This window comes from Macaca mulatta, chromosome 4 (assembly GCF_049350105.2).
Source record: "Macaca mulatta isolate MMU2019108-1 chromosome 4, T2T-MMU8v2.0, whole genome shotgun sequence".
Lineage (NCBI taxonomy): Eukaryota > Metazoa > Chordata > Mammalia > Primates > Cercopithecidae > Macaca > Macaca mulatta.
The window spans coordinates 171,578,288-171,590,296 of record NC_133409.1 but is presented as its reverse complement, the minus strand read 5'-3'; the positions used below and the strand labels follow the sequence as shown (position 1 = coordinate 171,590,296).

Sequence of the window (12,009 nt, the reverse complement as noted above, 5' to 3'; positions counted from 1 at the left end):
CAGGAATTTTGGTTTATGAACTACATTTGTGAATTGTTTCATGCTGAAGGGCACAGAGTTGAAAGGAAATTTTTGGATTCACTTGGGGTGTTCCCTGATTTCCAACAGGATGGTGACTAAACCATTCCTGAATTGGCGTATTATTCAGTATCAAAAATCTGTAGGAAATAAATTCCATAACTTTCATTTGTATTAACTCAGTTTTGGGTTTCATAACTCTGGCTGTTGGGAAAATGTCTAATTCTCTTAAGGATATAAGCTTCCAACTTTAAGATTCTTTACCTTTATCCAAGATCATTACCTTTATCAACGCAAACCTGAGTTAAATAGCCTAGAGAGTAGAGACCTTATCTTCAAATCTTACAGATAACACCTTGCACAGAACATTACAGATAGTAGATGCCAAAAAAATATAGACGCCAATTAAATTGAACTGAACAGCAGGGGAGAAGTTGTTGGGTAGCAAAGAACATTACTGACTTGAGGCTTCATTGCTGTGTTTTTCTCATTTCCTGACATGAACACTTGGATTCTGTAAAAAATATTTATTCAGAACAGGAACAATGCTTAATTTTCTATGAAGATCACTCAGTGATTCATTCAACAAATATTTGTGGTACACGTGCCAGGCACTGTCCCAAGTTCTGAATATTTTCACTGCATGCTACTGTGTTTTAAATAACAGTGTGCAATCTGAAGAACTTAAACTAACTAAAGGTTTCTGATATGAGAGTTTAATGAGTCCCTGCTCAGGGAGTTTGCTGTGAACCCTTCACTGAATGTGGTCACATTCCCTAACATCAGTAATTATGTAATGCCAAGTCCCTTAAGAATATTATTAGGTAACCTGCACTTCCCCATCGAGAATCTTAAGGTGAGGGAGTTAATAGTGGGTTAAGAAAGATAATGGGGTTGCTAGAAAGAATAATAGACCAGGAATTCAGAAACTGGGCTCTGAAGTGCTGTCATCTCTGTCAAGTCACTTAATTCACAGAATCCGTTTCCCTATCTGTAAAATAAAACTATAAAAAATGTTAAAGCCTCTTTTAGGTTTGATATTCTGTAATCTTAATAGATCTAATTAAGTCTAAATTCTAGGAGGAAGATAAATTCTACATTATGAGTTTTGGCTCAATTCCTATTAATGGTGCAAAAATTTCTCTTATGTTGTGACATCAAAAAGAAAATACAAATAAATAAATAAATGTGTGTAGGTAAATATTATTTTAAAGTGACCACCAAGAGCACCATTTGACAGGTAATTCAACCCTTCAGTGCTTTGTCAAATATATTTGATGATTTAGCTATAGCAGGTATTTCTTCACTTCTCTTTGTAAATTTTTCTTTATCCAGATGGCAGAAGGGTTGAAAAAAGGTGGGGGGAGGGGCTGGCTACTGCATATTTGTGTTATTGCTAAAACTTAAATCTTTATTTTTTAAAGTTTCACATTTCGAGGAGTTTAACTTGTAGTAGGATTTTAGATGCTTCTCTGGCTAACGCTGGACATGAAGAAAGACAGCAAATGATGGGGAGAGAGGTCGAGTTTAAATTCGAGGGAAAAAAATAACAGGCACAATTTAGATAAAAGAATACTACCACCAAAAAAGCGGGGGACTAGAGCCGGCGATGGCCGTGAGGATTAGGACACCTGCTGAGCCTGGAGTAAACAGGTAATGTCAGGTCCTGGAACCCTGGGAGGCCCAAGTTCTTGCTGCGGGAAGAGGGATTAGCAGAATGATAACGCGGGTCTATTTGTGTTTTAGGGGTTTTAACACGCATTCTGCAAGTAAGTGACCTATCCAGGTCATTCGATTCAGGCTCAGAAAAAAAACCCCGCAAATTAATACATCTAAATGCTGAGATATTTATACCTTTTAAAAAGTTACACGTAAGCATCTTTACCAAAAGCATTACATTTTAAGGCAAAAATGTGAACTGTCACAGCATCCACCTCACCGAGTTCAGCAACCCCACCTTGGGTCAGGGCTGCCCCTGCAGCGCGGGCTCCTGCACCGCCCGCACCGCCCACGCCGCCCGCACAGCGCGCACCCAGCAGGGCCAGGGCGAGGGCTCCAGGTCTCCAGGTCTCCCAGGGCGCGCGCCCGGGGTCCGGGGGTGGGGGGTGTGGAGGCGGTTCCCTTGGAGCGCCCAATCAGCAGTAAGGCCCGGCGGTGGCGCCAGTGACGTAGACCGCACTTCCCTCCGCCCCACTGCGGGCCGACGCTCGGCGCTGTCAGCCACGCGAGCTGGAGCGCGAGGGGAGAACGAGAAGGAGGGCTTTGGGGCCGACTGGCTGTCGGAGGGCGGCGGGTCGCGGGGAGCGGGGGAGTGAGCATGCGCAGCGGCTCCGGGGCGGGTAGGGGAGGAGGGACCGGCGCTGAGAGGCGCGCGCGCGCGCGCACGAGCGGCCCGCCGCCGGCTGCGGGTGGAGGGGGCGGTTCCTCGAGTGTCGGCGACCCGAGGGCGGGCAGGCGGGCGGCAGGTGCTGCCGCAGCCTCCGGCCGGTCCCGCGTCTCTTCGTCCTCCGGCGGCGATGAGCTGGGCCCTGTCGGGGGCTGCACCTGCCGGCTGCCCGTCAGCACCGGCCTCCCGGCGTGACCTCGGCCTCCTCGCGTGTCCGGCCCCCGCGGCGCGGCGCTGCCCCTGAGAGGGCGCGGCGGCGGCCTCCTCCGCCCCGAGTCCGGCCGCGCGGGGACGGCGCCCGGCCCCCTCCCCTCCCTCCTCCGTCCGCCGTCCTCAATGTCTCCCCGGCGGGGAGGGGGCTGCCTGGGAGACTCGCTGAGCGGCCGCCCCACGGAGGACCTCCGGCTGCAGCAGCAGCAGCGCCCGGCCCGGCGTCCCGCAGCCTCCACCGGCGGCGGCGGCCTGGAGGAGCCGCGCACCCGCCGCCGCCCCCCAAGCCTCGCAGCCGCCGCCGCCGCCGCCCGGCACCCGAGGAGAGTGCGGCGGGCGCCCCTCGGGGAAGATGAAGGCGGAGGGGGGCGACCACTCCATGATCAACCTGTCGGTGCAGCAGGTCCTGAGCCTCTGGGCCCACGGGACGGTGCTGAGGAACCTCACGGGTAATTGACGCGCCTGGGCTGGTGACGGGGATGCGGTCCTCCCCGCTCCTGTCTTCTCCTTCCCGGGGAGGGGACACACTCCTCGCCGCCCCACCCCCGTGCGCGCCCCGCTCGGAGCTCCAGGTCACGGCGAGGAAGGTGTTAATTGGAGCCACTCCGCGCGTGTCCTGGGGGCGCCGGCGCCCGCCACCCCCTTCCCTGAGTCGCGGGGTGAGCATCCGCGACCCCCGCTCCTGCCCTGCACTGGGAGAGCTCCCGGCGGCGGCCCGGCCTCTGTAGTAAGCGCGGAGTAGCTTTAGTGCTGAGACTTGAGCGCGGTTCGCTTTTATTCCATTACCCTCTTCCCCTCCCCCTTCCACACACATCGCTTCTTGCTATTTACATCTTTTTCTGATTTAGCTCTTTTTCTTTCTGGCAAGTCTCAAGCCAAATGTAGGACCTAAAATCACTGCCCACAATGGTCGATTTGCTTTTCAACCGCTAATTTTTTTGGGCGATGTAGATAACTGAGCAAATTACAGTGGATCGGGGCTGAGCTAAGGTCTAGTGCAGTCTAAGCATGTTAGCTTCATATATCTCCTTCTCCTCCCATTTCCTTTTGTCTGTCTGTCTCTTTCCCTCAGGCCTCCAGCTGCTGCTTCTGAGACTTTTGATAATTTTGTGTATTTCCGTTCATTTATTAAGGCTGTCAGGAATTGGCCTTACAACATCAATTTCTGTTTGTAAAAGTGGGTGATAATACACACAATATTTTTATTCAGTCTGTAGATTTGCTTTATGAAGAAACTTCTGGTTTTGTTGTGTGGAAATGCTTACGTTATACGTTGAGTTCCGAATTTAAAAATTATTCTCTAAAGTAGAATTTACGAGAAAGAGATTCAGTTGCGATTTGGTGACTCCTCAGTGCCTGCTTTTCAGAGAAAAAAAATTCTTAAAAACATACTCAGGATTTAATTCTTGAAAATGTGTAAGGCAGTTAATTTCAATAGAACGTTAGTATTTCAAAATGCATTTTGTCAAACTGGTTAAGAGTGTTATGAGTATTTTACAAATATAACATGTGTTCACATATATAACAGATATAAAGTCTGGCATGGTATAGAATACATTCATAGAAGAAAATTTTATGGAATTATATACCACAAAAGACAACTTGAAGGACACTGGTTTCTTTGAATAGAAACTATACAGTTAAAGTAGATTCTGGATTGCTTGATGCTATCCTCACTTTTAAGCTGTGGTTATTTAACTTGAAACAGACTGACTGTACGTGTTGATTGCCGGTAAGGAGCATATTGTTATAATTCTGGAAAACTAAATGGACATAAAGATCATCTCATGATTCAATTGAATTTCGAAGTAGACTGCTTTATCTTACTTCTGATTTTTCTTGCATTTATCCACTGTTTGGTATTTGAACTGTACCAATTTTTGTTGAAGTCAAATGAAAAGTAGGGACTTAACATATATTCGTGCAGGCATACCTTGGAAATATTGCAGGTTTAGTTCCAGAACACTGCAAGAAAGCAAATATTGCAATAAAGTGAGTCAAATGAATTTTTTGTTTTCCTAGTGCATGTAAAAGTTACATTTTACCTGTAGTCTTTAAATGTGCAATAGCATTGTTTGAAAAAAAAGTACAGACGTTAATTTAAAAATACTTTATTGCTGAAAAATGCTAATGATCATCTGAGTCTTCAGCAAGGATGTTACCTTTTTCCTGGTGGAGGATCTTGCCTTTGTGTTAATGACTGCTGACTGATCAAGGTGATGATTGCTGGAGATTGGGATGACAGCAGTGTCTTAAAACAATGAAGTTTGCCACTAAGGAAGAGCAATAGACTCTTCCTTTCATGAAAGATTTCTCTGTAGCATGGGATGCTGTTTGATAGCATTTTACCCACAGTAGAACTTTCAGAATTGGAGTCAATCCTTTCAAACCCTGCTGCGGCTTTATCCACCGAGTTTATGTAATAGTCTAAATCCTTTGTTGTCATTTCACTGGTGTTCACATAATCTTCACCAATAGTAGATTCCATCTCAAGAAACCACTTTCTTTGCTCATCCCTAAGAAGCAACTCCTCATCCATTCAAACTTTATCATGAGATTGCAGCAATTCAGTCACATCTTCAGACTCCACTTCTAATTGTAGTTATCTTGCTATTTCAACTACACCTGTGGTTACTTCCTCCACTGAAGTATTGATCCCCTCAAAGTCATCCATGAGGAATGGAGTTAATTGCTTTCCAACTCCTATGAAAGTTGATATTTGGACCTCTTCTCATGAGTCACGATTGTTCTTAATGGCACGTAGAATGGTGACTCCTTTCCAAAAGGTTTTCAATTTCCTTTGCTCAGATCCATCAGAGGAATCACTATCTCTGGCAGTTTTAGCTTTCTTACACAGTGTGTTTCTTAAATAATAAGACTAGAAAGTCAGAATCACTTTGATCCATGGTCTGCAGAATGAATGTTGTATTAGCAGGCATGAAAACAACATTGATCTAGTTGGACATCTCCATCACAGCTCTTGGTTGACCAGGTACATTGTCAGTGAAGAAAATACTCATTAGAATGAAAGGAATCTTTTTTTCTGAGCAGTTTTCAACAGCGGGCTTCACATATTCAGTGGGCCATGCTATAAACTGATGTACTGTCATCCAGGCTTTTTTGTTTCATTTATAGGGTGCAGCCAGAGTAGATTTAGCTTAATTCTCAAGGGCGCGAGAATGGTAAATGAGCGTTGGCTTTAATATAAAGTCACCAGCTGCATTAGCTCCTAAAAAGAGTCAGCCTGTCCTTTGAAGCTTTGAAGTCAGGCATTGACTTCTCTCTAACTATGCAAGTCCTAAATGGCATCTTCTTCTGATATAAGACTGTTTCATCTACATGGAATATCTGTTGTTTGGGGTAGCCACCTTCATCAGTTAGCTAGATCATCTGGATAATTTGTGCTTCTACGTCAGCATTTGCTGCTTCATCTGGCACTTTTATGATATAGAGGTGTCTTTTGTTAAATCTCAAGATCCGACATCTGCTAGTATCAAACTTTCTTTTGCAGCTTCCTCACGGAATTGAAGAGAGTTGGGGCCTTTTTGTGGATGAGGCTTTGGCTTAAGGGAGTGTTGTAGCTGGTTTCGTCTTCTATTTAGACCACTCAAACTTTCTTCATATCTGAGAGCAGTCTGTTTTGCTTTCTTATCATTTGTGTGTTCACTAGTGTAACACTTTTAATTTCCTTTAAGAACTTTTCTTTGCATTTGCAACTTGGCTGTTTGGTACAAGAGGCCTAGCTTTTAGCCTAACTTATGTTTGAACGAGCCTTCCTCACTAAGCTTTATCATCTCTAGCATTTGATTTAAAGTGAGATATCTGACTCTGTTTTTCACTTGAACACTTAGAGGCCAATGTAGGGTTATTAGCTGGCCTGATTTCAATACTGTATCTCAGGGAATAGGGAAGCCTGAGAAGAGGGAGAGAGACTGGGGAATGGCTGGCTGGTGGAGCAGTGAGAAGACACACAAGATTTATCGAGTAAGTTCCCTGTCTTATATGGGCGCAGTTTGTCGCACCCCCAGACAATTACAATAGTAACATCAAAGATCACTTATCACAGATCCCTATAACAGATACAATAATAAAATTTGAAATATTGTGAGAATTATCAAAATGTGACACCAAGTGAGCACCTGCTGTTGGAAAAATGGTACTGATAGACTTGCTTGACACAGGGTAGCCTCAAAGTTACCATTTGTAAAAGCCAAAATAAAGTGAAGTACAATAAAACAAGGTATGCCTGTAGATGTTAGTCACTGGCTTAGCTCATCAAAGGGCTTTTAGAGAAAGTTAGCTTTGGGAGCCATAGAGTAAATGTAAATGTAACTTAACTCCTGGCCAGCTTCAACAATATTTTTAAATAAGTAAGATTCTAATGATTATAATTGCCGCCAGTTCCACAAGTCAGCCATGAAGCTGATAATTGTAGTTATTCATCCAAGGTTAGCTCCAGTTGTCTTTCAATATGATCTTAATACTTGCCAGTTGCTCATTGGACCTTGCCATTTCATAAAGGATATGCCGAACATCCCAAACTTGGACTGCGGTGGGACCGAGGAACATGGGAACCTCTACTAGGAAATAACTATTGTCTGAATATGTAAAATTCTAGGCGTCAGAGTAAAAATGCAGAAAAAACCAGATTAGAAATATGTTTCACTAGTGGTTGAGTGTACAACATGTTAGGAACCACATCTCAACAGTGGCAGTCTGTAAGTGGTAATATTCTGATAGGATTCATTGTGGCTTTCTCCATGCTAGTGACCTTAGTGATCCCATGTGTATCTTAATCATTAGTTAACAGATGCTGCCTACAGTGCCATTTACAATTTAGTCTACTAAAAAGAGGCAAGTAAACACAACTTCTGAAACATCTGTCATTTGTTGAATGACCACTATGTGTTAGGCACTTTACATATATTATTTCTAATTTTCAGAGTAACTCTTCAAAGTACATTTAAAAGGAAACTCAGAGAGGTAAATTAAATTGTCCCAAATCTTATAGCCAGTATATGACTGAGCTGGGCTTTAGACCCAAGTCTTTGCCTCTAGACTCCTCTTTCTTCTTTACCATGCTACTTCAGCTACTTCCTCCTTACTTTCTTCAAGCAAAATGAGTTTCTTGCTTTATCTTGCTGCTTCTGCTCTTTGTACATACCTTTTTTATGTTTTTCAATTACGTTATAATTTGTATTTATCGATTCTAGACTGTGAGCTTTTTGAGGGTCCATCCATTGCCTCACCTTTGAATTCTTATACCCTAGCATTATAGTACCTGGTACATAATAAATGATAAATACGTGTTTATTGAGGTGAATTTTAAAAATTTTAACAGTTGTATGATTTAAACATTCTACATTGCATTGTTGCTCAGCTGCATCTCTTGGAGTGAATATGCTGTTTAAGAGGAATGAAGTGTTAAGCAACTCGTATAAATCGTTTTTTTTGTTTTGTTTTGTTTTTGTTTTTTTGTTTTTTTTTTGAGACGATGTCTGGCTCTGTGGCCCAGGCTGGAGTGCAGTGGCGCGATCTCCGCTCACTGCAAGCTCTGCCGCCTCCCAGGTTCACACCATTCTCCTGCCTCAGCCTCCCTAGAAGCTGGGACTACAGGTGCCCGCCACCATGCCTGGCTAATTTTTTTGTATTTATAGTAGAGACGGGGTTTCACCGTTTTTGCCAGGATGGTCTCGATCTCCTGACCTCATGATCCGCCCGCCTCAGCCTCCCAAAGTGCTGGGATTACAGGTGTGAGCCACCGCGCCCGGCCGTAAATCGTTTTTATACATACCTTTAAAACATGCAAATGCTTATTGAGTGTAGTTTTCTGTACTATTATTCCTGAGAGAGTGTATTATTCCTGAGAGAGATTATTCTTATTTTACAGATTCAGATACTGAAGCAAAGAGTAACTTGCTTAGATCTGATAGCTAATAAATGAAAAAGTCATTATCTTTTTTCATAATATGATAACACATACTGTTAAGTCAGAAGGCATTTTTATCATCATTATAAACTTGGAAATGAAACTAAGAGAAAGGAGCGTAGTGTAGAACCAGGGCTACTTGGATTTAAGAAATAACTGTGTGAAGGATTTGCACAAATTTGCTTAATAGGCATTCTGGTTAATTAAATACCAAATGAAAGGAAAATATGCTGTCACTAGTGTTTTTTTCCCATGTACAAACAAAGAGATGTGATGTGATTCTTCACTTTTTGTATTATCCCAATGGGTGAAGTGGGAAAATATACTGACCTTTTTATCTTGGAGACTGACCGCTAGAAAGTAGTCTTGTTTATGTACCACATTAACAAAAATAAATTCTTAAAAAGTAATCATGAGAACTACAAACATCTTAACATTTTACAGCCAGAACTCTGACTTAATTTCAGAAATATTGAAATAATCACTCCATCAGTGAAGTGACATGGCTGAGATCAGTTATTTAATGACAGAGGCAGGACTGGAACCAGAGTTTCCTGGCCATTTGTTCTCTGCCTTTCCTTGTTCTCCTACATAGCTTGTTAACTCAGGCAGGTCAAGAGAGAATAAATATTACAGTACAGGTTGAACATTCCTAATCTGAAATTTCGAAATTCAAAATGCTCCAAAACCCTAAACTTTTTGAGCACCAACATGACACTCAAAGGAAATACTAGAACATTTCAGATTTCAGATTTTCAAGTTAGGAATGCTGAATCAGTAAATCGCATGAAAATATTCCGAAATCTGAAGTCTGAAATCCTTCTGGTCTCAAGCATTTCAGATAAGGGATATTCATCCTGTACTTAAGGGTACCCTGGTAAGTATTTGCATCAGCGAGCCTGAATATGTATGAATGGAACTAATTTGTCCAGAAAATGAAATATACTGGAAAATGTAATACATTAGGCTTTCTAAATTTTAAGTTGCCATTGCCTTTGTAAAAGCTAGTGATCCATATTTATCATCTAGCCAGTTTTAGAACTCCCACCAAGTTCAGCCTGCTATTTATTTCCTCTACCTTGGAGACACTTGTATGGGGATTCCATATCGAGCATATTAATCCCTCGAAACCCCATATCTATCACTTAATAACTATTGCCAAAATTATCTTTCTGTATATATCACTTCTTTAAGTGCGTTTTTCACAAGATTCCTAAATTGTTTAACTGTATCAGTTATATGCTTCTAAAGTAGAGAGATAAATAGCTTCCTTTCTTTCTCAAATAGATTTTCTTTGAATATGTTCTAAATTCCCAACCCCAATCTAAAACGAGAGTCAATATTGTATATACAGTTTTTTAGGTAACTAGACTTTTAAAAAATCTACAATTAATTTTTTTTTTTTTTTTTTGCTTTACTTTTATTTTCTTTAACTATTTTGGCTTCCATCTTAGTGTTCTGACCCAAATTTGGTTGCTAAGAGTTTAGAGAAGAATTTTTATTTAGAAAAGGGCAGGGTCTGTAAACCCCAGTATAAATACAAAACTTGGCTGGTGTTAGGAAAGGGATAATTGCTCCGTGGGAAAAAGATGAGGGCTGCTTCAGGCTGGTCTCTCCCAGTGTCAGCAGCCAATGTGGGGGCAGGTGTTCCCTTCTTTTTATTGGTAATAAGCATTGGGAGGCTGGGAATTCAACCTGGAATGAAGGTTAAAAGGCTTTCTCTCTCTCTCTCTCTCTCTCTCTGTGTGTGTGTGTGTGTGTGTGTGTGTGGTAGTAGTAGTAGTACTAGTAGTAGTCCCCTTTATTCAAGGGCAATATGTTCTAAAACCCCCAGTGGATGCCTGAAACCATGGATATTTCTGAACTGCATATATACAGTCATGTGCCATGTAACTTTCCAGTCAAAGAAGGACCTCATATGATGATGGTCCCATAATTTCAGAATGGAGCTAAAAAAATTCTATCACCTACTGAGATCATGGCCGTCCTAATGTCATAGTGCAACACATTACTCACATGTTTATAGTGATGCTGGTGTCAACAGACCTACTGTACTGCCTGTTGTATAAAAGTAGAGCATATGTAGTTATGTACAGTACATAATACTTGGTAACAAACAATTGTGTTACTGGTTTATATATTTACTAGATTTTTAATTGTTATTTTAGAATGTACCCCTACTTACCAAAAAAAACCCAAAACTGTAAAACAGCCTCAGGCGGATCCTTCAGGAGCAATTCCACAAGAAGACATTGTTACCTTAGGAGATGACAGCTCCCTGCCTGTCATTGCCCCAGAAGACTTTCCACGAGACAAGGTGTGGAGGTGGAAGACAGTGATGTTGATGATCCTGACCCTGTGGTAGGCCTCGGCTAATATGTCTGTTTGGGTCTTAGTTTTTAACAAAAATTTTTTTTGTTTTAGAAGTAGAAAAAAGCTTATAAAATAAGAATATAAAGTATTTTTCATACAGCTGTACAATATATTTGTGTTTTAAGCTAAATGTGATTAGAAAAGAGTTAAAAAGTTAAAACTTAAAAGTTTATAAAGTAAAAAAGTTACAGTAAGCTAAGGTTAATTATTGAAGTACAAAAAATATTTTAAAAGTAAATTCAGTGTAGCCTGTGCATAGTGTTTATAAAGTCTACAGCAGTGTACGATAATGTCCATCCGAGGCCTTCACATTCACTCACAGTTTCACCTGGAGCAGCTTCCAGGCCTGCAAGCTCCATTCATGGTAACTTCCCCATACAGATATCCCATTTGTTAATCTTTTATGCCATATTTGTACTGAACCTTTTTTATGTTTAGAGACACAAATGCTTCCCATTGGCTTACAATTGCCTGCAGTATTCAGTAAAGTAACATGCTATACAGGTTTGTTGCCTAGGAGCAATAGGCTAGACCGTATAGCCTCAAAGGAATATATGTTGGGCTCTACCATCCAGGTTTGTGTAAGTACACTGTATAATGTTTGTACAATAATGACATGGCCAAATGACACATTTCTCAGAATGTATCCCCGTCCTTAAGCAACACATGCCTGTACTGTTTTTTCCTACACGTGTATACCTATGATAAAGTTTAACTTAGAACTTAGGCAGAGTCAGAGATTAACAACAACAATAATAAAATAGAGCAATATAGCAATATACTGTAATAAAAGTTATATGAATATGGTCTCGCTCTCAAAATACTGTGTTGTACTATACTCATCTATTTTCAGACAACAGTCAATAGTGGGTAACTGTAATTGCAGAAAGTGAAACTGCAGATAAACGGGGAGTATTGTATTGTATATATGTATATTTAGGATGTGTATACACATGCACATATACATACTACATTAGAGTTCCCTTTGAGGCATTATAGTTGCTAAGCCGTTTTTGTTTTAATATTTAGTGTCAGTCAAAAGAAAAAAATAAAAGAAAGTGAATATTTGGTATATGTATTTGGAATTGTTCAC

General features: G+C 41.5%; 2 protein-coding genes across 4 annotated transcripts in view; one reads left to right on the top strand and one right to left on the bottom strand.

Moving 5' to 3' along the window:
• LOC144340568 (uncharacterized) overlaps positions 1 to 2,467 on the bottom strand; it is a 29,555-nt gene extending 27,088 nt beyond the window's left edge. Inside the window, exon 1 of the mRNA XM_078000957.1 lies at positions 1,976 to 2,467. Coding sequence (XP_077857083.1) covers positions 1,976 to 2,337 — 362 coding nt within the window. The 5' untranslated portion in view covers positions 2,338 to 2,467. The remainder of the gene's footprint in view (positions 1 to 1,975) is intronic.
• The window catches only part of TMEM170B (transmembrane protein 170B), a 39,060-nt gene continuing 29,448 nt past the window's right edge, over positions 2,398 to 12,009 (top strand). Inside the window, exons 1-2 of one of the 3 annotated variants that reach the window (XR_013416008.1) lie at positions 2,442 to 3,063; positions 10,712 to 10,904. Coding sequence is in view for 2 of the 3 variants with exons in the window: in XM_077998461.1 (XP_077854587.1) it covers positions 2,741 to 3,063 (323 nt within the window). In the remaining variant the exon portion in view is untranslated. 3 annotated transcript variants of the gene reach the window in all.